Below are 27,131 nucleotides of genomic sequence, written 5' to 3' on the forward strand. Positions count from 1 at the left end.
CAATGCCAAAGGTCCAGAAAAAGGGTAGCCATAACAAAGGAGAAGTTACCAAGAAGGCCCTTAGCTGTGAGTTGTAAGACAAGTAGATGCACATATTTTGCAAAACAGAAATCAAAGCCAGTTAGCTGGAAAGTGTAAGAGTCTTAAAAGGGCAAGACTTCATGGTATTTACTTGTATGTCTCAAAGTTCATGTTGGGGGGAAAAGATGCTTACTTGTAAAGGTAGTATTCGGCTTGATCCACTTCCTCTCGTGAAGTAATGTTGTCAACAAACTGATTAAAAAAATAAGAAATAAAAGCCTCAGAGGGAGCACTCACAAAGCCTGTTAGAAGAAAATGCCACTTCAATAAACAAAATACATTTGTTTGGCATATTTAGGTGTCTGACAGTACTGCAGGTCTTCAAGTCTTTGTTTGCTCCTACTGCTAAAAGTCAAATCTTTTTTAAAAAACTGGGAGAACTCCCCTCCTCACCTCTAAGAAACATTATGCACCTTGAAAACATGGAGACCACCTGAGAATTATGTCCATATAGCTCAGTACCCCGTATTTTTGCTGCTCCTCTCTGAATTTTTTGCTCTTTAATTTAAGAATACATTCAGATCCTTACTTTTTCTTCCCCAATTTTGAGTGGGTCTTGATATGCCCTACTTCTCTTTCTAAAAAATATTCTTTTCCCTAAAGTTTGCCTGTTGTGCCTATTCATACTATAAATCCTGAAGGACAGCAGCAACAGCATTTTGTATTTCACCACACATAAAAAATGGTAAGACAAAATCATCCCCTGTGCTGTAAAGCACAATTTTCCTCTCCTTTAAAACCTTGTCTACTCCAGGCAATCTTCCAAAATTCCTAGTGCTATCAACTATTTAAATAAAAGCCAAGTTTTCAACCAGACTTTGTCTTATGGTAACAGTGAATCCTGTTTTCCTGTAGGTTTTACTAACATAAGCATAGAGATGCTGGAACATTCCAGACTCTTCCCAACACAATACTTTTAGCTCAGACTATATAAACAACATCTTTTCAAGGGCAGTACTTCTCTTCATTCTAAGCATAAGCTAAAAATAATAGTTTCAGCTGACTGGTACTTGGTCTCCAGTTTCTTAACTCTCCTTGCACACTGTGTACACGTAGGTCTCATCTTTTGAGTGTGGCAATAGCAAGCCCATGTGCTTTATTTACATCTTATAAAATAAGAATCTGATGTGAGCTCCAGGTATTGGAAAGGGGAGCTGTTTCACCATCTGGAAATGCCACTTCTCCAGGGAAGAGGACAGCCCAAAGCAAGAACACAAAAGAAAGGAATAGAGCTGATTAAGTAATAAAAGGGAGAAGAACACCCACTTCCCGCTGTCTGAACGCTTGATCTGTATAAATGCTTGATCTTGTAACTGTAAAAAGATGTACAACATCTTGTCACTGTTCTGTGACTCCTCCATTAGCGGTGCCAATGATCCTAATTAGTGATGTCAGTGAGGTACCAGGATGGTGCCTTGGCTTTTTTGGATAATTTTGAAGATAGAAACCAGTTTGGTTTGTGGTTTTTTTTAAACAAGTGACATATTTATTCTCCTTCTGCATGCAATACAAACACCCACACAGGGAACTTAAAAGCACATCTCACATCTCTGCCTTCCATCCCCCTCCCCAGATTAAACCATCCAGAGGATGGAAGTAGTTACTAATTCCAGTAAAACCAATGGCTTTTCTTATCCCACGCCAGCATTTGTCCTGCCTCAGTCTGCTGAGGCAAGGAAACAAAACCACAGAGGCAAAATGTATTCACCTCTGCCTCACTCTGAAAGAAGCCTGAAAGTGGAGGAAGATACACGCAGACAGGCAGTGTGCTAATTCACTGCATTCCCTTAGCAGCCTGGGTTCTTATAAAGTGCCTGAGGGGTCATTAAAACTCTGGCTAAGACAGAAACCACAGGAAGGCAGGGAACATATATCAGGGAAACACATAGCCAGTAACAGCGAGGCCCAATTTTACTGAGAAAAAAAACCTATTTCTGTTTTGAAGACCCTACAGTCCAGGTACTACCTAATGAGTACAAAATAACAATAAAACAGCTTTACACAGCAATTGAACAGTGTAACAAGACATTTACGGTCCCAGAACTCGCAGCAGAGGTGATATCATTTATCCCCTCTCAGCTCACTTGATTTCATAAGCATTCCATCACTTTATGATTGGGATTTATTTCCTTACCCGGCCTATTGTCAAAGAGCTGACAGGCAGCTTTCTTTCATAGGTTCTGTCCATTAAGTGGGCTAAGTCAGCTGGAGAAAACAGAAAAAGAGTACGTTTAATCAACTGGCATTACAGGAAAATCTGCAGAGCCATCATATAACCTAGAATAGAACCTCTGTTCATGAAATCAAATTCTGGTTCCTTGTTAACATCTCATTTTGAAGTTGTATGAAAACAATACTTTCAATTATTGTTAAGTACTTTAACAGAAAATAATAGATGGAAAGGTTCTCAACATGATTATTTTAACTTACTAGAAAGAAGGGGTAAACAAGCAAACTACCCTACAATGTCTTGGATGAAATTAGCATAATTAATGTAACTCATCTAAAAAAACTGAGCAGATGTCCTTAAAACTCACACTTGCTTTCAAGCTTAGCGTATGCTGGACAGTGCTTTTGACGTGGGTTTCTCCTTTATTTTACAGTAAAACAATGAGACACAGAAACAAGCAGTACCATACTGATAAAGCCTAGTCAAAAACAGCAATCCAAAGAAATCCTGTTAATCAAACTGGGCACTGTGCCAGTACCTTATTAACGTTATAGCATTCTGCTCCAGCAGTTGTGTAACAATATTAATTTGACCATACAGGAACTTTAAGCTTCTGACTGCTGAACAGGTAGCCAACCATTCCATTTAGTGAATTTACAGAATTTAATTGGAAGTTAAATTAATTTAATTTAGAGTTTTAGTTTTGTACTGTTCCTGGAAAATAACGACGACTCAGGAAGAGCAAACTGTTTATTGTATGCTTAGTGTCAGCTGTTTGATTCTTAGCTGAGACGTGAACTGATGTATTTAATCTATAAAATTTGGAGACTTCAATCGTACTCTTTCTTTCTATTCTCCTGCACCTTCCCAGGACCACGAATCCAACATATTCTCTCTGCACCACTAGCAGTACCTTGCTTCATCCTTTGCACCCCAAGACTACAACTGTTACTAAACGAGCCTCTCCTTTGACACCTCTCAATTAGTCCAATTGGCCATACTTCAAGAGCTGACAGGTTGGCTCGTTTTACAATTCATTTTCCAAAAAGGTCATCTGACCTCCACACCTGTCAATCAAATGTGAGGTGGGCACAACTTGCAGCACCACATCAGAATTGACTAAGCTTTCTACTCTGGCAAAGTTGTCAGGGGCAGGATGCAGCACTGCACCAGTAACATGCTGTGTCTCAGAGGGATGAAGTCCGTGTTATGTTCTGTCCGCACAACAAGTGGTATCACTATTCAGTTTAAAAACACACCTGTACTGCCAGTGAATACTGAGGGGTATGTAGCTCTAACACTACGAATGGCATTCAATGCTACTCTGACCTTATAGGTATTCTCTAAAATTACAACACATGTGCAAAGATCTTTGCTGCAGTAAAATGATAGAGCCTTGATTTGGAATAAAATGATTGACTCTTAGTCTGTACAATGCTGCTGTCTGCCACATAGCAGTATTTTGTATTTACATAACACCTTCCTTCCTGAGGTACTTTAAGGTGTTCTTCAAAACACAAAAAGAGCATTTATCTCTGGCTGAGGGAAGGCAAGCATTTCATGACCATGAAAGCAAACGGAAATCTGGGGCAAAGTTACTGAGGCAAGTACCAGCTCCTACAAAATACAACACAGGATGCTGAGCTGATGTGGGCCACCAAGGCCATGCCATACCAGATAACTACTAAAACAGCAGATCAACTTTTTTTAATGGTAAAGAATTTTCTGTGGGAATATCCTTACAAGAATGGTCTGTATTGACTCTATACTACCCGTGTCTCCAGCGCCCTCAAAGGTCAGCAAGGAGCATGCAGATAAAGACTTTGGGAGCATTCCCAGTAGCGCTGTAAGTTACAGAGAATGGATGCTATGGCCAGGTCATCTTGTCAGGAAGTAAGAACTGGCTAGACCCTTGCCTAAACATACTAAGCTTACTGCCATCCAACACTCTTCATCTGCATTTCAAGGTAACTGGAAAAAAGTATTAACTCCAAAATCTGCCGTGTTTGATGACAAAGCAACATGGACCTGAGACAGACAGCTGCACAGGTTGGGAGTTCGTTTATCTATTCCAGAACTGTTTTTGTTACGCATCACCCTCTGAAAACTGTAAGGTGATACCTAAGACCACGTTGGGCCATACTCAACCCCTGACCATGGCACTTCTTTGGTCTACATGCTCATGAAGATGAAGAGCCCATTTCAGGAAACACTGAGTACTTAAGTAGAATATAAACCAAATGAATACAATGCTATGAGTGCAAGATCCCAAGACTGTTAGCCGTTACACACAGGCCTCCTCTGGGAGACTTCACACACAGAATTTTAATGACTGACCTTTTATGCTGTCTACAAAGCTAGAACTCTCCATCAGAACTTTAGCATGGAAAGCAACATGAAACACTCATCTATCAGCTCCAGTATAGGAGTGACAATAAAATTAAAGCTGATTAAACCTTAAAGATTAGAAGACAACTCAAGTTAATGGGAAATTTAGCTTTGTTTCCAGACAAATTGCTGTTTCTGCTGTAGTTTCTAGATATGAATAATTTGTAGTGAGTGATTCTTTCCTGGTTTGTTTTCTCTGAAGAGCATCTAAAACCAGATTTTTTTCTCATATTCATGATTTGAAATAATTGATCTACCTTTTGTAAACCAAGTTTGCTCCATAAGTTGCTATTCAATAATCAAGATTAAACTTCTTAGTTAAAAACATCTGACAGAAGTACTAGAATGCAAGAATGTGAATGCTTAAGTCTCCTATCACTGCTGGTAGTAAAAATTGAGCGCGCTAACACTGGTGTATAAACCAAACAAATGTTTTAATGGCCAAAGCAAAATTTTATGTACGTTCCAACAGCTATGTGTTGCAAGCACTTTTATCTGATAGTCATAGTACATATGATCTCTCATACACATCGCCTAAAAATACATTTCTACAAGATAAACTTTTACAAAACTTTAATTTCTCTAAGAACATATTTCTGGATGTTGCAGAACCTTATGGATTTAAACAAACTAACAAAACAAACCGTACGTCTGAGCTGAGGCCATTTAACTTCTGGACATGACTTCACAGTTGTCTCTAAAATATAGGTATCTGAGATTTCGTATTCACTTTTATTTTCATTTGTTCATAGAAACTCAATGTCTTGCGGCCTGCAACAGGGTGATTCAGAACAATGACCAGGAAAGCATTGACCCTCACCTTCCAAGTCAGTGGTTATGACATCTAATACCAGTTTGCTGGCCTAGGAAATCAACTCGGTTTCAGTTTGATTCTCAGTGTGAACCTATCCACAGCATGTAGCCACCATGTAAGGACTGAAATCCAGTGATGGGGCAGCAACGGGAAAGCAGATACAACCATGATGCAAAGTCTACCTGTCCTGGGAGTGATAGGCAGAGCTAATACCTTAGCACACAGGCTAACATTTCATTTTCTATACAAAGAAAGCCTTGAATTATTTTAAAGACCCAATCAAAATATAAAGGAAGGCCAAAGCAAGTACTTTGCCTTACAAATTTATATGTTTCACATTTCTCAGTACTTCCACATCCCTAGCAGCTTCTGGAAAGAACCACAGCTTTGTACCAAAGAAGGCTTTGAATGGAAATTATTCAGGTTTGTAAAGGCAGCACTGCCACCTGGTGTTGCAGATGAGCCATTCTGGGTTTCTAACAAAAAAAGGCATTTCATCTCACTTGGATTCTGCTGTCCCCTTGGTTTCTGGTAACTGCTATTCTTCTCATCAAGATGCTTATTGTCACTTAATTTTACCGTTGTTAATGATGAACAAGCTGAAACATTGGAGAATCTATGTCCAGCCATGCCTCCTGTTTCCTTGATATCTCATTTTTAATAAGTGGAGTCCAAATTACTTCTAGACAGATGTCTTCCTACCAGCAAGCAGCTTGTAAATTCCAAATTAACACATTTTCAATTCTTATGTTTTGAACAAATGTGCTTCTGTACATAAAATACAGTCTTGTTCTTTCCCATACTTTTTTCAATACTGAAGTTTGCTAAACTCATTTATGCTTGGGAGTGCTACACTGAGACTATGGAGAAGAGAATAAAGCATATCTTCTATGGACACAGTAAATGACTTTGAGTCTGGGATGGCACCACATCACTGCAGCAGAGAAATGGAACTGACTTTAAATCAAAAATACTTCTTTTTCCTTTAAATGTATTCTCACAACACAGTTTTGCAGAATAACAGTTCTGAAACAGTGTCTGAAATACACAAATAAAAGAGCATCTCCTCAACACAAGGAATTCACTCTAGCTACAATCACCAGTTACCTCACACAAGATTACATGTGCAACCCATACAGCTGACAGCTACAGAGCAGACGTCTGCAGGGCTGTCTCCTCTTTGAAAATGCTAATACAGCTGACACCGTGTTAACTTGTTTTGTCTTTTCTGTGAACACAAAATGAAAATGCAAAGCAGTTCTTTGAAAAGCATAGAACAGACATCTGCTTTGCGTCAAGATTGTCGGCAGAGCAACAGCAAGAACTGTGCTTGCCAAGCAGTCACAAAAGGTCTTGCCAGGCCTGGGGAAAGCCAAACATGGGCTGTACCAGCACTTGCACAATAATGTTTTCTTCTACAGTGGATTTCTATCGCCTATGACATTTATCAAAGTAAGAACTCTTTCTCATCTGGAAGCAACTGGTTCAAATGCATCCCAGGGCACTAGTCTGTGGCTCCAGCCAAAAAACACTGCATGAGCAGTCCTATTGACAGTAAAGGCTTACAAGGTATTAACAGTCTCTGCAGGATCCAAGCTACAGCCATGAGCACCCACCGGCTGTTTCTGGCCCACGTACAGTAAAACACGTTGACAATACCAACCTAGCTGTTTATAGGCAAATAACAGCAACAAATTAGTGCATAAAAATCATCACTCTGATCACTTTGTCTGTCTTCCTGTCTGAGACAAATGCCCTTGAATTTTACCTGCTGATTCTTCTGTCAGCCTCATAATCTGTGTTACAATTAACAAGCACAGTTCAGGGGCCCAGGAATGAAAAATGGAAGACAAAGATTATGCATTAAGGCATCTCCACAATACTTGTGGTAAAAAATAATGCATATATATCTTTAGCATGGAAAAATGTTTTGCATGATGCTTTCTATTTAACATAGTCACCAAAAAGATGGTGGAATGTCATTTCAAATGTAATCTAATCAAAAAATTTAGCTATGAAATTCGCACAAAAGATCTCAGCACCATATGCAGATACAGTTTAATGTACAACTTCTCGGAAAAAAAATGTTTAGTTTTGTTTTTCCCCAAACAAAAAATTTACATTTCTTGTTGAAATTTTAGCTTTGCCTCCTGCAAAACTCTGAGGAAAATGTTCTTTTAAGAAAATGTTTTTAAACAGGAATGCCCTGTAATACTTATAGAATAGGTCTTCTTTCACACTGCATTACAATTAAAACAATGTCAATGAAGAGGACACTTGGAGACAGTCTAAACTGTCAGACAAAAAACTATGACATTCATAAAAGCTTGGAATTTTGTGAAAGAAAAAAAATCAGCTTTTAGAAACCAAACACTAATTAAATGGGCAAATTCTAACTTATTTCTGCATTATAGCTTTGAATATATATGACAGATTTTTAACAAGTTGAGCAGATTTTGACATAGAACCTCAGAAGCGTTTTGCCCCATGTATTTTTTTATTTTGAAGTATATATAGGTGATGAGCTAGTCTAAAATGAGTTCAGGTTCCAATTAATTAGTCAAAGCAGAAAAATAGAAACAAACTTTTCTCACCCAGGCTATGCTCCTCTTTTTGCCTCTTTTCCCATTTTGAGCTGTCCACATAGGCCGCAGAAAGAAGAGATCTTCTACCTAATGAAGAAAGAAATGACTACATAAGCCAGGTTGCTTAGACATTTCTAAACAAACTAACACTTTATTAGGTATCACCTTCTCCTGTCACATTTACTGAGTTGGATGCATTAAACTGTCTATAGGACACAGCTGGCTGCAGCAGCTACCATAACAGTTCAGATTCCTTGTAAGTGGAATTACCTCATCCTTCTCACAACAGAAAAGCTTTCCCCTTTTTTTTTCAGCATGAAACAAATCTTCCCAAACCTGAACTCTGTATTTTAAGAAAATGATAATTTTGTAAAGGTAGAAAAAACCCCAAACAACAATAAAGGATAGCTTCTTTGTGCACACAGATGTTTTTCATCAAATGCTAACAATTAGCTAAACATAGGCATAAAAGTATAAGCAAAAAAAGATGAATATGCACAAAAAGGCTTTTCTGTTGTTGTTGGATCATTATTTTTTCCACCTGTAGAGATTTGTCTCACTGGAAATGAAAGGTAGATGCTCATCTGGATATACTCTCATTTTTGACCATCTCCTTTTTTTGCGTCTCCTGTGAACTGCAGAGTTCACTCAAATGTTTTTGAAAATTTTTTCCAAATACTCTTTGTACCACCTTTGAAATGTCCTCAAGATGCTGTTCTAGCTTTTGAAACAAAAGGGGAAAAAAAGGGAAAATGCCTCATTTCAAAGTAAAAAATAATGTTTGTGCATCACTCGCAAACGATGAGGCCTTGAAGATGCATGGGGAACATCTGGATAAAATTTGTTGAAGGAAAATATAGAAATACATGCAGAAGATTGCAGAAATTAATGTGAAGAAACATTAAATATTTTAAAAATAGACATTACTATGCTACACAGAATTCTTAGCAACTACCTTAAAGCCTTTATGTGAAAATCTATCTGCTACCACTAAAAGTTTGTTATTCTTGGGTGTGAAACAATTTTTCTCTTCATCATCCTTCTGGCTTGTAAGTATACATACACATGCAGCTCTGAACACCTTTGCAAATTTTTGTCAAAAAAACCAAAATTCCACAGTCAGAATATGAGAATACGTACAACACTTTACCAAACAGTTAGCAAATAAGAAAAAGAGGTATTTTTGTTTAGTTGGTGGGGTTTCTTTTAAAGCTATTTTTCTTTATGTTGATATAACAGGCACACAAAAGATCTGGGGTTCCGTTGATTTTTTTTTTTTAGGATAAACTTCTGTATGCTCATTCACAGCTAAGGATGCCACTAGCAGGCATGAGGGTTTAAAGAACTGTTTTCTATAGCACAAGCAACTGTCTGCATGACAGGGCTTTGCTCAGGTCAGCTGGAGGTCTGGTTTGAGCTCTTCACGCCGGTTCACTGCTGGGCAGAGCCAGAGGAACCGGCGGCCTTTTTGAGACATGGGTGTCCAGCTACCAGGAAGCAGCACAGACAAATTTCTGCTCGGGGAGGTGAAAGGGCACAACAAAGTTACCCATCCTCACCACACTTCATGTACACATTACTGACTTCAGTTCTTCCAAAGGCCAGGATTTTTTGGAAAGGTGGCTTTTCAAAAACATCAGTCTTGGTTGTGCTTCTGCCACCTGAGTTACTAGTAGGTCTTGTTGAACACTCACTGCCGCGGGTTTGGCGGCCTCCATACAAGTCCATGCGGCTTCCCGTGACCCAAAAAGGCAGGTCCTAACATATTAAGCTATGAAATCGGCAACGTGGAACATCTATGAAAAACAAAATAAGAACACCCTCCCGCACCGCATGTTAGCGCTACGCCCTCCTACAGCTGTCCCCAATTTTATATATGGATGTATGAAGGGGAAGTCCCCGCGCAGCACTCCGTCCCTGCTCACGCTCCCCACGGCGGCGGCCACCGCAGCCAGCGGCTACCACGGCGACTCGAGGGCCCGGCCCGGCCCGCGCCGTCTCTCAGCGCGCCCCCCCACCCCCGCCCTTGCCCCGCTGCCGCCTGCCCACGGACCACCGACCTGCCGCAGCGCCAAGGGCCCTCCCGCTCCAGAGCACGCCTCTGCCGAGCACGGAGGCGGCCATGGCGCCGAGGGAGGAAGCGAGCGGCGGCGAGGGGCAAGGCCTGCGAGCGCCCCGCCCCCGGTCGCGGCGGCAGGCCCGGGCGCAAGATGGCGGCGGTGCTCGCCGGCGGCTCCCAGCGGGTGGTGCGGGAGGCGGTTCGCCGCTCGGCGGTTCGCCCGCCCGCCTCGGGCTGCTGGGGCTGCGCGCCTGGAGGTACCGCGGGCTGCGCGGCGGGGGCGGGCGGCGGGATGCCCGGCCGGGGCCTTGGGGTGCCCGCCGGCTGGGGGGCCGACCCTCCGGCGGCCGCCGCTGGCCTTGTGCCTGACGGGAGTTGTAGTTCCTGCGGGGACGGCGGTCTCGGTAGCGGGGAGGGCCGAGGGGCTCCCGCTGGGTTCCGGAGCGGGCCCCGTTGAGCCGCGGTGGGTGGGCAGAGCTGGTGCGGCAGGGTTACCCGGCGGGGAGGGTTGGCAGCAGCGTTACTCAGTTTATCCCGTGCTTGCTGCTGGCTGGATACGAAGCACTGAAAAAAAAAAAACCCAACCCCATGCAGTTTCATAAATATATATTCCGAGAGGACAAAAACGTTAGCCAGGCCCTGTGCTGCGCCTGCTGGTTGTCACCACCACCGCACCCGGGCTTCAGAGGCCCTTCAAAGGTGCTCCCCCGCCCAGAGAACAAAACGGGGACACGTGGGGGAAAGGAGGTGTATGGCGGAGGGCTCCCCAGCGTAGGCCTCGCCTGGGCTCCCGGCTGGCTGTGCCAGTGTCAGTGGAGGTTTTGCTCAGTTTACAGCTCTGTTAGACCCCTCAGAGACATCCTGCGTGGTGGTCTGCCCGCCACTCTTCACTGGCCTTCCTTTTCGAAGGTTGCGGCACAGCTGAGGTAAAGCAAGTTGGTTGGTTAACTTCTCTGCCACGGCCTGCACTGCCTGCGTGCACCAGCCATCGTATTAATCTCCCTTCTTTTTCCTCGGAGGCCCTCTTAATTTGATTTTGCAGTGGTTTGTTTCTATAGCATTGTAAGGTATGAATTTAAGGAAACGGTCGAATTCAGCAAATTGAATTCAAGAAGGGTAAAATTCTGCAGCCCCAAGCAAGCTCTCTGCTGACACCGCCTCTGGCCACTGACTGTCTATGAGGTGTGATGTGCCTGTCCTGCCCCAGGCACCAGCATGATTCCTGCATCAGCTCTGGAGAGGCCCAGGACAAGGATGGTCTTTTGGTGTTAGACGGGCTGAGAAGGTCTGTGGGAAGTAAATGGCAGGGTAATACAGGCCAATTTCATGCTGGGTAAAGTGTATTTGTTTACCCATTAGAACTGTTTCCATTAAATTTAATGGCTAAAGGTGCCATTTAATGGAATTTTTTTCTTCTGATTTTATGAAATGTATCATTAGCATGCTTCGCTTGCATAGAAAACAAGTGTTTTTATTTGCATGGCCTGTTACATTTTGCTAGGGAAATGCAGAAGGAGAATATATAACCTAACTTGGGTCAATACTTGCTCTTGTCCCTTCATGATTAGAATCATTCTTTAAGAAGCCAGAAACTTAAAAGATCAGACCGTGGCAACGTAAACTGTTACAATGACTCTCTGTTACAAAATCACTGGTTGCAAATAAAAATCTACTGGAGAGCTGGTTTTGTGGCAGCAAAAACTTCACCAACAGCATTTGCATAACGCTTTCGTTAAACAAGCATACAACACAGTACAGTTGAGGTTGACACTCAAAGTTAATGTTGAGATTCTAGACTCAATGACTTGTCTTATCTCTGATAGTCTGTACTGCACCAGAACTTCACTAGGTCTCCTGAGTGTTACTACAATCCAAATAATAAGCTTTTGGTTTTTTTCCCTTTTGTCTTCCTACTGCATTTGGAACTTCCAGAGCAGTGCATTCTACAATAGCGGGGACAGCACATGTGAGGAAAAGAAGCTATGCCACTAATCAATTGTGGTGAACGAAGAGAGTACAAGAAAAATCATTATGAAAGCATGAAAGGGGGGAAAGATCTTATTCTTGTGCAGAGTCCTCTTGTACCCTGGCTAGGTGGAGAGAAACGGTGTCTCTAGTTTTTCTTTTGCACATCAAATAAAAATATACTTCTTCATCCTTGTACACATTAACTCTGGAAAGCTGTGACATAGTGCGGGGGTTCTTTTGTCAGTGACATGAGCAACTGCAATGTTTGCAGTCTTTTTTTTTTTAGTGTCATGCTGCCAGTGGTCTGGCATCACACAATAAATAACAGCAGTAATTCATAACTGCAAAGTTCAGTAGTATTAAAACAGACTGTGTGAAGTAAAACTCAACCTTCCTCTTTTTTTCTTGTTGTAGGGAAGCGGTATCTGCTAACAGAAGATGATATAAAGTTACAAGAATTTCAGCAAATGAAAGTGGCAATTAGAAATGAAGTTCATGGCAATAAAGGTATTGGTATTTATTTCATAGTCATCATTCTCAGTTTTAGCATGAGTCCTTGGAAACAAGACAGTCAAAGTCAGTGTGACACCAATTGACCCCATTTAAAGCAACAACTCACAACTTCCTCTTGCAAATTTTTCTTAGCTAAAATTATTGGAAGATCTGAGGCTTTGTAGAATAAAACAATATTAGTCATGCTGTGTTGGAAAATGTGGAGAAGCTTTCAAGTATGCAAGGTGTTTACATAAGACCTGAAATGCTTGTGTCCTTGCTTTTCTGACTTTGTCAGATAGTCAAATAGAAAATACTGTTTCAGTCTACAAATCTTGCTTCAAATACACCATCAGCAGAGAAGGTTAATTCAAAGCCTAATAGCTACTGAACTATACAGAGAAGGCCTATGCCAGTAATTCTCTTTTAATCTGCTCTGTAAATCTAGTTAGCTTATTCTTTTAGGTTTTTTTCCTTTTACCTAATGTAAGTTCTCAGTTGTACACCCAATTCCAGTTGACATATGCATACTCAGAATATGAAAAACAAATTCAGGTTTTCCAAACTAACAAAGGAGCAAGATCAGTGGATTTTTTTCTGATGGAATTTGGTCATGCTGTTTAAAGTGTATACAAATTCCTTTCCTTAATGAACATAAAAGCCCTTAATATTTAAGAAAGGTTATGTAAAACTCCATATCCTGCACCTGTTTAATCATGTGCAGGTGTTCTAGTGATACAAATTGACAATTGTTCCAAAGGATATAGTTAATTTTAATTTATTTTGTGTGGCAAGGAAGAGACAAATAATTAAATTTAGTTTTATATAAACCAGTCTTCTGGGACAGAGAGGGAGGTAAAGTCAAGATGACAGGTTTTCTATATTAATTAAAAGTAGAATTTAAATTGGGCAGTGGCAAGTCATAATGTTACTGTATTTTGCTGTGATGACATACTCATGTTGGGGATTATTCATCCTGTACTTGAGATACATTGAATTTATTGCTATGGGCCAATCACTTTTGCTAAAACAGGTTTGTAGAAGCCAAATATTTGGCTTTACAGGTCACAGTTGACCTTTTTGTTTTGTACAGATAGTAGCCTCTGAAGACTGATGAAAACAACGTGCCAAGCACCTACTTGTGTCTATGTGTGTATGGTTTCTATACCCAGTGTTTAGTCTAATACTTGAAAGATGAAAAGAAGTAATTAGGGCTAGTAGTAAACTTGATTTAGAAATGAAAAAAAGCAGTAATAACTGTTCTGTTACACAGAATATGTAATAGGTATTATTTATTACAGTTATAATGCAACTATTAACTGTAATAGTTATACTATTACTTACAGCAGTTAAACAATTACCTACAGTAGTTATAATAACTATTATGTGTTCTTTACAAACACATCTCAGCTTCCAGGTGTTTCTGTGCACCTTTGAACACATCACAACCATTATATACGCATACTTACATATATGCATTCTTCTGACTTCACAGGACTCAGCTCTGCATCTCAGTCCTGAGTAAGGACTTGTATTTGCATGTAGCAACAGATATACATCCAGTAGCTAATATGTTGTTCTCTGGGGTGCTTACTTTGCACCTCTTGTGTAGGTTACTCACTTGTAAACAGCAATGACCCAGCAACCTCTACAAAAAAGTTCACTTCCCCACCCAAGACCAGGGGCAGCACCATTAGAGGAATGGGGCTGCCAGGTGGTACGTGTGATTTTAGTCTTGTGTATGTGTGAATCAGAACCTTGAGATTACCAACGGGAGGATTACCCCCTCTTTGCGGGAGGCGGCGGGGAAGCAACTCGTAAGTTTATGGCTAGGTATAGAAATACATAGATTATGTATAAGACTCTGTGTTTGCATCAATCATGAGGGAATTTAAATCTTCTGATCAAACAGTGTTGAGTAGAAGTTCTTATGCTCGTTTGAATGCTGAGTGGGATTAGTTTTGTTTGCTTGCTTGTCAAAAAAAGAACATAAGGCAGAAAATGTCACTTACTAAATTTCCATCCTCTTTAAATTTTTTGTATTACCTGATATATTCCATAACATACACAATGAAATTAAGTTCACAGTAAGCGTCTTCTTGGTTTTGCAAGTCTGACATGACTTCATGGGGACACCTAAGCATGCTTGTCTGTGAGAAGCTTTATACCTTTTTCATGGTGAAGAAAGCAAGCGTTCTGCTTCACTGAATCTCCATGTTTCAGGTACTGAGTACGCAGCACAGGTAATGAAATTGTCTATAGACTGCTGCTATAATGTGTTTTATTTTCAGATCCGTATTTTAAAAGTATTAAAGAAAAATTAAAGAAAAATGGAATGATTCTCAAAAATGAATTAAAAAATCTACTGCATTTATGTCAGACTTCATCTGATGTGGAACTAGCCAGAAAAGTTATTTACAGGTATTTTTAACAATCCAGGTAACGCTTTTTTCTGTCTTTATTTTTTTGCTTCTATTAGATCATCTAGGGTTATGTCTGCAGTTGAGGGCTTGCCCTAATTCAGTGGCTATATGCATACTTAATCCCTTAAACTAAGGCTGTATTTCCATTTACTTTGGATCTTCCAACCTTTCAGAGACTCTCAGATCAAAGGAGAGTCAAGCTGTGGGAGCAAAGTGATGTCCCACTGTATGCAGAATGAATAGCGAGCTACACAGAATGTCATCTCTCAGCTGAGAGGTAGTGGTGTGTTCAGTGGCAGTTTCCAGCCAAGACACACCTGGTTATAAACTAGTCTGGATGGACCCAGCAGTGGCAGGTCAGGAGGTTTGTGAGTGAAAGCCTTCCAAGCAATTACAGTGTAGGAGCTAATAAAGAAAAAAGTAAAACACTTTAGCTTTTTATTTACTTATTAGCGTAGGAGAGAAAAAGTTGAGGTATTTTAGCAGGGACTCCTGCAACTTCCTGTGCTATTGCCCTGTAAATAGAAGGTAAAGTAGCTGGGGATTTTCATGGCAGAGGCCCATTCTATTACTAATCCAATGCAGGTTACTTTCATGGAAATAGAAGAGATTACATATTACTTTTTAATTTATTAGTTTGATCAAAACAATATTTTTTCCATAAAATTAATCTCCTGTTATCTAAATGTCATTGGCTGGTGCAGATAGAGAAGTGTGCCTCTGTCATTGCACATACAGATCTTGCTGTCTATTTAAAGCTGTTTTCCCTTGACAAATTCCATGCCCTGCGTGATTAACTTTTTTTTAACTTTTCCAATAGGTACCATGAACAGAATGGAATCGCAGCCTTACGTAATTTTAAATTTGGGCCCCTCTTTATGAGGCTATGTTATGAGCTGGACCTTGAAAGACCTGCAGTAGAACTTATCAAAGATCAGGTAATTCTCCTATATATTTTGAAAATATTGTTATTAGTAGTAGTAGTAGTAGTAGTCCAATGTGAGCAATGGGTATGCTACGCATGAGCCTTGCTTGAGCTCATAGACTTGAAGTATATGTGTTGCAGTAGCAAGGATGTCTATGACATTTATGTAAGGATGCAGATTACATGGTTTTTATTTTAAACACAGCAAAACAGTAATTAAAAGAAAATTAAATGCCAGTTTGACTGATAACTTTATTATTGCACTTCTGTATAATTGCATCATTTGAATAAAAAGTATTGATTAAAAAATAATTCCTCAGATGAACACAGCTGATGCATGTTTTCCTACATCCTCCGTTGCATTAGGTCATTCTTGGAATTAGGTCATTCATTTCAGTAGTCCTCTGAAATCGCTTGGATTATTTGCACCAACAGATTTGTCATGTTACTCTGTACTTCAAACTCCCTCTGAACCCTGTAGAGGTGGTATGATATTTGTCAGCTCAGGAACTTGGCCGTTTTAGTGCTGAAGAAACTTAAAGGCCTTGGTTTTGAACATCTGTAAAATGCAATGTGTGCTATTATGACAAGAGATTAATCATGCCCAGTGCATAATAAATTAAAAAGATTCAGTGCAATAATGTCGTTTCTTCAAAGATCTCTGGCAGCCAGTGGAAAGTCATCGCTATGATGTTAATTCATTAAGGCATGGGATATGCCTAGTCAGAAATGGGAGAAGTCTTGCTTGGGCTACTATTCTTGAATTAGACACGTGTAAGACTATGTGTGGGTTTTGTTTTGTTTTGTTTTTAATTGAGACCTATGTCATTAAGACAGGTCCTGCAGTACTTGCAGGACTTGGTGACTGATGGGTAGTAAGGTACAGTACCACATCTTCAGACTCTGCTGCAAAAATTTAGACTTAATACCTCTGGCATTTTATTTGGCTATTCCCAACACACAGTGTGATTGAAGTGTGATGTAAAATACACTTGCTCTTTCTTGTGCTACTCTGCTTGTCATTACTCAAGCCCTTGTGCTGATCGGTTCATCAGTTGATACAGTGATTAGCAAAAAATTCTTTCAGTTTCATGGTGGTGGTACTTTACGCCAAAGATATTGTTAATCAGCTGCAGGCTATATTTCTGCTGAGATTTTGGAGTTGTCATTAGTCAATGACTTCTGCTTACATTAACTTAGAGGTCACAATCTGTCATTTAAAAAAAACAACAGTGGGAATCTCTGAGAAATTTCTGTTTAATTTTAGTGAGCTTTTGACCATACTGCGTCACTGGTATTTTAGAGATTACTTGACAGAGGGACAGTCAGGGAATCCAGAGAGTTAAATGTTGAACTTGTGAAGGTGGGGCTTATTCCAGTAGGAAGACCTGTTAAATGCTGTGCTGTTCGTAGTAAGAGTGCTCACTGTTCTAACTTCCTTTACACTTGCTCTGTTTGTTTCTTCTCCAGAATTTGCGTGGTTTTTTCTCAGAGAGTACATCATTCCATATTTTGATGACTATGTTGTTTAAAAAGGGCCATTTTGAAAGTAAGTACTGTGTTTACTAAGCCAAATGCATTTTGAGGAGGATGCTTCTCACTGTAAGTGTGTGTGTATATATAAATATATATATTTTTAATGAGTGTTGCTGATTGGTTTATGGTTTTAGAAGGCCAAACATCATATAAATCAGTGTAGATGTGAATGAGCTGCACTGTAGCGTGTAATAAAAATGGAAGGCTGTATTTGTTTCATACTTCCAGTGGTATTCTTACCATTCTCAGTTGCACAGAATTGTGATTATCCAGGTGGCCTGTTTCCTAAACTCTCTTCTCTGAAGGCTTAACTTCTCTTTGCCATGTTATTTCCCATAGCTTTTTGTTTTCTCTCTTGAAAGTTTGTTTTACATGGTTTTTGGAACAGTAAATTTTTCAACAATTTTTTTGGCAGTTCTGGATTTCTGTCAGAGCAGGAAGGAGTACCCTTTTTCCTTTGATAACAAAACCAGACCATAGTCTTCTCTTGGTTTGTCTTACTAGTGTGCCCACACAAGGTGGCTACTGCAATATTTAAGTCAAATGCTTCAAATTAGTTTGGCTCTTTGTAAGGGTTAGGGGGAATCATCTGACCTGACTGAAAAGTCTTTCCATGAGAAAATCTTAAATTGAGTATGGAGTAAGCTTTTCAAGCAAATCCCTTTATTTGAAATTTGTTGAACATGCAGTGCTTTGTATCTTGATGTTTGACAAATCTAAGTCCAGTAGTTGTCCTAAAAGTTGAGACAGAGCCACTGTAAAAATAACTAGATCAGAGCCTGAATGCAGTGTTGTGGTGTAGTAAAACGTGTGTGTGTGTGTTTGCCTAAAATGGTGGAAGCTTTGATCATGTATTTAAAAGGCTTGATTTCTGGGCAGTTAGGAAGAATGAGAGTGGCTTTGTCAAGTATCTACAATTTAGTTTTAGATTTTTATGAAAATAATAGAACAGTAAGGCCAGATGCTAGTGTAGAGTGAAAACCTCCTTGCTGGGAAGAAATATTTACATCCAACTGACTCTAAATGAAACTTTTTGAAATGTATTAATTAAAAAAACCCCAGATTTCAGTTTATGTTCTTATGTTGAAATAGACTTACTGAGCTCATACCACATTGAATTTTTTTTTTTTTCCCAGTTACTAAATGTACAGCCTTACATTTGTGAAGTGAGTAATACTAATGTATTTTTGATAGGTGCTTTGGAAGTTCTGGTAGAAATGAAAAAACAAGGTATACCTTTCAACAGAGAAACATACCTACTTGCATTTGCAATATGCTACAAACTGGTAAGTACTTTGAATGTGATCACTTTTTATGTGATGAAAAAATATTTGAAATGGCATCTCTGTGTCTTCCTTTTTGATTTTAAAATTTCCATATGTTCCCAGTCATGATTTCTTATCTAGTGCAAATATTTTAGATATATTTAAGTCCTAAATTGCTTTATTGTGCATGACATGGTGCACATATATAGCTTCCCATGCAAACTAATGTCACAAAGCAAATCTCTAAAAAATTACATGGACGTAAGCACTAAGGAACAAATTTGATACAGCCTTTGATTAGCTGATAGTATTCTTTCTCTGGGATCTCTGCATCTCTTCAGACTATACTCTGTGCTTGAGCCTCAATATTGGTTTTATAGTCTGGCTTCCTTAAGAGACAAGACATATATATGATATGTTCTGTTTGTCAGGCATCTCCCATTCATTTCTCCCCCTCCAAGTAACCTTGAACCGTTTCTGTAATTGCACCCAAATTTGACAAGGATTAGAGTTTTCGAAGGTAACCTGTTCCTACATGCCTGATGAAAATGGGCAGCTGAGTGGAGAAAAGAAACCTAAATGAATGCCTTCAGTGAGAGACAGGCTGCCCTTTGAGCTTAACTGTATTTTTATCTCAGAGAAAAAGAGCATGAACACAGTATGAAACTAGGCTACGGAGGTTCTACGACTGTTTCCTTAGAACTGTTTCCCTTTTGTAGCATAGTGAGATCCCCAGACTTTTTTATTTTGATCTTCCTCTCCAGATTTGAATTAGTTCTGCAATTTGAAATATTAACATAGGCCCTTCCCAAACTCAGTAGGAAACTATTCTTAAATTTCCCCATGTTTTTAGGAAGAAAAACACTAGTGGAGGAAAAATTACACCACTAGACTAAACTTCCTCAGGTTTCTCAGTTAACCATGCAGTGAAACTGAGTGCACATGTGATAAAAAGGAGTTGGCCTAAAATGGTAGCTCAGTAGTAATTTATGTGGTGCTTCCAAAATTCTCAGTTCTAATGAATCAGGGCTGCCTTTAGGTCAGGGGAAATAGAAATAGCCACATGGCTTTGGTGTTTGGTGAGTGGGGCAGTAGACAGAGTGGAGAAAGAGCTGTGGAAGTTGTCTGCTGTTAAAAACAGCTAGAGATTGATGATTGCAGTCAGTTTAGGGATGTTACCAGTTCTACGTAGAAGGCACCTTTTTTAGAAAGTTTTCAATGTGGAAAGACTCTGACACTGTGCTACAAGCCAAGTTTATAAGCTAGTGTTTGCTACTAGCATCCACTGAGGCAATATTTACCACTTGAAGGTTGCTCCTTGGTCTGTACTCTGCCTGTTTAGGTAAAGGCTTTCATAGAAACCCACTGTGTTTCTCTGAGGTATCCTTTACTCCCTCTGCTGTAGCTTCTTCCATAAAATCTTTACACAGTTCTTTCCACGGCCTGCTGTCACAAGGCTTGGATCCATGGCATGTGCAACAGGAAGATGTTCCTGAGACTTCTGTTTTCTACTACCTCTGGCCCTACCTGTGTTTTCAGTAGAGAATCTGGCCCATCGTTACTTGTTTAGTGAATTGGTAAAAATAAAGGGGAAATTATTCTAAACTGTCACCCAGCTGTTTTAACAGCCATAATAAATTTGTGGGTTTTTTTTCATTAAGATAAAATACTATCAATAAGGGAATAAGCTGTCGTAACCCTTTATGCACTAAAGAGGATTAGGTGGAGCTCTTTCAAAAGCTTAATCTGTTGATTCAGCTATTAGTGGTAGGAGGAGAAATCATGAAGCTCAAAAGTGATTTTGGTCGTGATGCAATGTAATAAATTTCAGAAAAAAACCTGAAGGGAAAGATCTTCAAGATGCACTACCTGAGTACTAGAAATAATGGTGCTGGTATCATTAAGAGCAGTGCTGGATTTTTACCAGGTTAATTCTTGGTTTCTTTTGAATAACCAGGCCAGAGACCAGTACAGAAAAATGTACAAGGCTTAAATTTCAGATTATTGCTAGTGGATAAACAAAGGAATTAATGTTTAATCTTTGTACAAAAGTAGTTTAGAGGTCAAGTCTAAAACACTACTGAGATGTTTTAAATCATTGTAAGGCACTGCTGTCCTCTAAGGTAAAAGATGGTCCTTCTTTTAGTGCGGGAAAGGCTATAGGCCTTTTGATGACAGCAAAATATTTATGTAATAATCAATCTCCTGTCAGAATGTTTCTAAATTTTCAAAGAACGTGGTTTAAACCACAGGTTTCTCATGTGGTTCAAAAGGTATTTTCACAAGCTGTGCAGACCATTCAGGAGTGGCATGGAAAAGCATCCCCTAAGCACCCAAAGGATGACCATAATCTCTTAAATCATGACCAGTATTTTGCAGGAATGACTCTTTGAACAGTAGAAACAGAAATCAACACCAAATACTAGGAACGAATATGAAGGCTCTTACCCATATTTATGGTACCAGTTGTTACAAAACCTTCCCACTGCCAGCTTTTAAGTTTGGCAGGTATTATTTTGTTTGGGGTACAGTCAGCTCTATTCATGATTTCCAGTGTGAGTAGCATTGTTTTTGAGAGTTGGTGGTCTGTGAGACAACACACGGGTAAACTCATTGCCTTTTACTATAGACTCCTATTGAAAATAGTCTTAGCAATAATGGAAGCTTTCTGTGTTGGAAAACAGGCAGATGTCTAAGCTATTGTATTAGAATATATACTTGGGAAACGTCTTGCAAGATTTAATCCGTAAGAGAGGCTAAAAATTGCTGAATGTCCAAATTTGCATTTCCACGGATTTCTTTAGTGTAATGGTGCTGAGTAGTTCAATGCTTAGAAAACACTGCTTTTCATTAACTATCTAATGTAGCTTTTAGAATAAAGTTAAGGGCAAAAAATCAGCATTTTTCCTGATTTGGGAATGACTGGAAAGTGGAAAGGAAAGTGTCAGTTGGTTTTAGCATAGTACCGGGGTTGTTTTATCTCTTGTAGAAGCCAAAACAGTTAGGGCAAGGTGTAGTTGTTAAAATAATGGAAGTTATTTTTACCCTCTTCTGAACTGTAGCTTTGAATATCATATTTTGATGTTGTGTTTCTCAAGAAGTGGTGCACAGAATCTGCTTGGTTGGGTTCAGATATGGATTGCCGTAGTAATCTTACAGTATGTTGACTCTGAATGCCTTCTGAATGTGATTGCAATTGCCTACAGTCCTTTCAGATCACAAGAATAACAAGTGCAACTTCGGTTTGAAATTTCTATGCAGGACAATCTGGAGTCTTGCAAAATCTCTGCAAAACTGCTCGAAGAAGCACAGCTAAAAGGTGATGCGTTACCACTGCGAGCATTCTACTTTGCTGTGGCAACTGCTTTGAAGCAGGTACAGTAACTTTTGTTTTGATCTGTGCCTGAATCTCTATAGTTTTATTGTAGTAAAATATACTGTAGTAAGTAAAATATATTGTAGTAAGATAGTCAGTGAAAGGAAGCTAACATAGAGGAAGCATAACTGATCTATCTAATAACTTCAATTTCTAGGACTTTTAAGCCCCCGAAAGAGTAGGATTATAGACAACTCCCACACAAAGTGAATGTGGAAATTCTGAAATCTAAACATCTCATGTCTATTGCACAGGTATTTTGTGCTAATGACAATGTCATGTAGAATATTTTTAGAAAATGAAAGAGATTTAGGTCAGCAGGTTAGATCTAACCATGGACTAAGTCCTGCAGATACTGCTGCTTAGTGATAGTTTCCTTTAAATAGAATTAAAATGATAATTTAAAATATTTGCATAATCACCTCTTTAAAATGTTTGTCTTGGGAGGCAAACGCAAAGGTTATGATGTGTATTGCCCTACTGCGTGGGAGATGGCCTGTCTTTTTCCACAAGTTTCTTTAGGAGGAGGTTTTCATATACCTCATGTGCCTAAGCACTGATATGAAGAGGCTCTGAGGCAGTACAGGGTGAAAGACTGAGCAGGAGAATAACAGTTAGGAAATTCTAAAGTCTAGTATTTCCTCTGCCATTAATTTGTGTATACAGCTTGAGGAAATTCTGAACTTTCTCTGTTTCATGTCTAAACAGAGGTTAGAGGCACTGTAACAGCTAGCGATTTGATGTTGTCCGTGGATTTGAATGAATGAAGTAGAATTGTTGAAATTTTCTAATGCACTCGGTGGTCTTTTTTGCACTGTCTCAGTGAACAGAGACACTGAACAATAGCATCATTGAAATTAATTTATTCATGTGCATGATGGTGTTACAGGGCATGTCACTGGCATTGAGGTTAAAAAACAAAATCTCTGTCTCTGAAACAACATGAAGTATCCTTGATGCTGTTCCTTCATGTAAAAATCAGTTAAAATTCTTGTTTTGCAAACAGAATAATGCTTCACCTTACATTTAACTATTCCTTAAGCTGCATTATCTTTGACAGTACATCTTGCTGTGAGTAAGATCCCAAGTAACAGTGGTTGGTCTAGTAAATGTCAGTGTAACATTTAATGTCTATACAAATCAGTTGATGACATAGATACAGTGCTGTAAATGTGTATGTCCAAAAGGTTAAAAGTGCTGGGCAGGATAAATACCCACATTAACATATGCTGCCCTTCATTTAAGTACTCTGACATGTGCCAAACGGAGCGTATGTGTAGATCATTTATCTTTTAGGTGCTCTTATGCTCAGTGTTAGTTACATGCTTCCTCTCTCTGCTGATCTGAGGCAGGGAGTACTGTCTAATGTGCTGAAGAGCCAGATGACATGGGAACTCCAGTGTGGGATGTTCCTTTCACAGGCTGAATGCTGTTTGGAGTCTATGGGTCTTGGTGAAGGGGTTCTAAATGCTGGTTTGTGATTCATTGAAAAGTTGTGAAAGGCTATTGTTCTTGAACTTTATTGTGAAAGTATGTCACACATGTTTAACCGTATTTTTTTATTATTTACAATTCCTTCCTAGAATGATGTAGCACAAGCCAAATTTTATTGTTCCCAGATAATAAAAACAGAGAACAAACTATACAATAATCTTAAAGTAAGTATGCTTGTTTTGTATTAGAATCTTGCAGAGAAGTATGCTATACTGGACAAAAAACTCCCATGTGCAGAGTAACAGAAGGCCAGCTTCTGATACAGGCGTGTATCACTACTGTTGCTGAGCTTGTTTTTGAGCCAACAGACAATTTCTGTCAGTTGGATGAGCTACTTTCTGAATTGTTAACATCCTCACCCCGTTTTTTAAAATCGCTTCCTGCCGCAGATGGAAATGGAAACTAGAGCAGTCCTACATCTGGGAGTATAGACCCATGAGCAATTTCTAATTATGACATTGTGACTTTGTGCTTTCTTGCTACAAGAGATTTAAAAAAACACATCTCCAAGTAAATGCCTTCTTTAGCTGTGCTCTGCCCACTTCAGGCCTCGTTCAGCCCTATGAACCTTAACCACATATGTACATACAACAATTTTTTTCTCTAATTGCATGGTCTACAACCTTAGAGAATGTCTGGTGCATGTGCCCTGTAAGTGACCTCTCTAAGCTATGGAAAAAAAACACTTTATTCAAGAACAGCTAATGCAGCTCTATCAGAGGCAGTCTGCCTCCAGGCTCACCTTTCCTTTCCAGGTCCCAGCTGCAAAAAAACCCCAAACCTCTGTGGAAATTGATAATTCCCTCTGCTTCCTTCATGATTTATGGATTTTTGTCAGCACAGCATCTAGAAATGTATTTTGTCCTGCTTTGCTTCATGTCTTCCTCAAACAATTTTTTTAAAATTTGCGTTCTTATGATAAGTACTATTTGTGTGGTGTGGTTTTATTTTATTTTTAAGGTTCTTGTCCAGCTCAGATCTGGTTTGCTAGAAGAAGTAATAAAGACATTAGAGGCAGCAGTGGAAGTAGATACTCCTCCTTTTGTGAAAAAAATCGAGTTTTCTGAGCAGGTGGTAAGTATACAGTAATGAGACAAGGTCCATGGTGCTCAGCTGAGCTACGATGACAGTGGTTCAGCTACAGAACTTCAGGTACCTGAGTTCACCCTACTAAAGTTGTTTGGGTTCTCATGCATTCAGATGCCAAAGCAGCTGGCTGGCTTTCTGTACTGTTGGACAAAGCACTTAGCTGTCCACTTCCCTTTTTTGTTACGGATCTTGCTCTTAGAAGCTCAAATTTCATCTGAATGTAGATTAAGTGTTCCCTAGTAGCATGAAATAATTTAGTCCCTTGCCTTCTATGCTATTTCCTTTTGATGTAAAGATGAGAATAAAGTTCTAATCACAGTGATACTGTTAGGCTGGTAATATTTGGAAAGACCTGTGATGCTATTCAGGGAAGTGTGACATGGGAAATAACAGCTTTTGCTATTTTACTATAAAAAATAGCTTTTACAGTTATTGATCACCAAGAAGGCTTCCTTCAGAGCACATATGTACCCCTATTAGCTTGGCAGCATGGCTGCTGCTTTTCCTGAAGCTTACTAGTGTATTAATTTTGAACGTGTCTATGGAACAAGATATTTTAAGACTGTGTTAATAATTAAATACTTAGCCTTTCACCACTGCCTATTAAACAAAATGAATAACTGATATGTAAAATAACACATACTAGGTAGAAGGGGGGCATACCTTTCAAAAAATAGCCCATGTATATTAACTGCTATGTTAAAAATTTTTTTAAGCAACATTTCATTTTATAAATTCAATGCAATAAATGTTGCATGTCTCAATGTTGTATTTTGATTTTGTGTTGCAAATTTGTAACAGTCCCTAAGAAGACTAAGCATTAGTCCTAACCCATTCCTTCCACAAAAGGTTATTGATCAATAACAATTTTTAAGAGATTTACTTATACCTCAGCTCATACTCTGTGTATGGCATACAGAACTTCTCAGTGTTCTATAGTCTGACTTCTATTGATTTGTACTCTAGTGTACATTTAGTGTGATACATAGTAATAATTAGAATTGTGCTGATCTGGAAAGTAGATTCCAGGAAGCAATTATGTTTCCTGGTTTTAAAAAGAAAATAATTGTGTTAGTCTATACTAGGACTGCAAATAGGACTGTACAACTTTGAAGAAATTTTAACTCTAATAAACTCTCTCTAATAGGTATCCAGTTCTTTTCCACCATTGTCTGGTGATACACAATGTGTTCTGTGTAAAATCCTTATGAGTCATTGCGTTAGCCACATACCTTACGTTCTGTACTTTTTTTTTTCTTTGAGTGATTGCTTGTCTTCAATATGATGGTTGAATGAGATCTTCACTTGCTGAACTGTAACAGTCTGTCATTTTCTCCTCCTTAGCTGGCTACAGTCAGGGAAAAGATGGAAGAAAACCCCAACCTTTCTGCCAAATTAGGAGATATTTATACGAAACTACAAGCTTCAGGACGGATAACCATTTGCACACTGGAAGACATGCTTTTCCAGATTCCTAGTTCAAAGAAGACCCCTGCAAAGCTTTTAAATCAGAAACAATTGGTCTATCAGGCTGCTAAACCACGTCGGTCAGATCTGTTGTTGGAATAGTTCAATATTTGATGGCAAACTGAACTGCTGTTAGCATCTCTTAGAAGCCAGGTTCAAATAAAATGTCTTCCCCCCTCCTCCACAATGAGCAATTAAGTTGTTTGTGTGAAACTGCATTTTCAATACAGATCATGTAGCTTCCATGTTTCAGTTTTGATGCTAAAAACAAGCTGTGATGGTGGGTATTTGTGTTTTTTTCAGAAATGGGGTGATAGAATGATTTGAAGTTTTTCCTCAGGCACTTAAGTCAGGATTTTCCTATGGTAAATGTCCTGATGGAAGTCAACAAAATAGTATGCAGATCTGACCTGACTTCTGTGGTTCGTGAGAAGAAAATTCAGTCTTCATCAGATGTAATGTTCTGACTGAAATGATAGATGCAGTCCAGAGTCTAGATAAAAGAGTATGGAAGTGCTTTAACTGTTTATTCAAATTCTGTACATCTCAAGAGAATCAGAGGAAAGCAAGCATCTTTTGTTCCTTTTAATATCTTTTTCTTCAGAAGCAATGTATTAATATGTTTCTTCATATCAAATCGGATCATGGAAATGCTGTGGGGGTTGCAGGGTAACCAACCGGTTGTTTTCTCACTTGAAGGAGATTCCCGAACGAAAGTCAGAGTCTCAGTGTGAGTGGCCCCACATAGTGCTTCCTTCAAATTTTCTGATGTTAAGCCTCCCAAGATAAGCAGATCTTGATAAAAATTTGCAACCAAGTCCTAAGAAGTTTCTTAGAGCAAGTATGATTACTTTTTTAGACTAGAATTACATATCATCTGCATAATTCACTCATACGTACAGCAAGTGATCACAGAAACAGTACAAAGAAGCTTCACGTTGACCAGCTTTAATGACTCCAGGTCAAATGTGCTTGGTTCTAGTAATAAAAAGCTGTTTG

At 39.2% G+C, this 27,131-nt stretch overlaps 2 protein-coding genes across 2 annotated transcripts in view; one reads left to right on the forward strand and one right to left on the reverse strand.

Moving 5' to 3' along the window:
• Positions 1 to 10,229, reverse strand: part of MRPS27 (mitochondrial ribosomal protein S27) — a 48,101-nt gene extending 37,872 nt beyond the window's left edge. The window contains exons 1-4 of the mRNA XM_030005525.2: positions 10,099 to 10,229; positions 8,048 to 8,125; positions 2,216 to 2,286; positions 215 to 273 (exon numbers count right to left, since the gene is read on the reverse strand). Coding sequence (XP_029861385.1) covers positions 215 to 273; positions 2,216 to 2,286; positions 8,048 to 8,125; positions 10,099 to 10,162 — 272 coding nt within the window. The 5' untranslated portion in view covers positions 10,163 to 10,229. The remainder of the gene's footprint in view (positions 1 to 214; positions 274 to 2,215; positions 2,287 to 8,047; positions 8,126 to 10,098) is intronic.
• Positions 10,161 to 26,316, forward strand: PTCD2 (pentatricopeptide repeat domain 2). The gene is given in 11 exon segments (XM_030005524.2): positions 10,161 to 10,229; positions 10,231 to 10,354; positions 12,480 to 12,572; positions 14,849 to 14,978; positions 15,801 to 15,918; positions 17,376 to 17,454; positions 18,636 to 18,727; positions 21,968 to 22,081; positions 23,666 to 23,740; positions 24,537 to 24,650; positions 26,010 to 26,316. Coding segments are annotated over 11 exon segments (1,233 nt in total). The 3' UTR covers positions 26,235 to 26,316.
• The last annotated feature ends 815 nt before the right edge of the window (positions 26,317 to 27,131 follow it).

This window comes from Aquila chrysaetos, chromosome Z (genome assembly GCF_900496995.4).
Source record: "Aquila chrysaetos chrysaetos chromosome Z, bAquChr1.4, whole genome shotgun sequence".
In the NCBI taxonomy this organism is placed as follows: Eukaryota; Metazoa; Chordata; class Aves; order Accipitriformes; family Accipitridae; genus Aquila; species Aquila chrysaetos.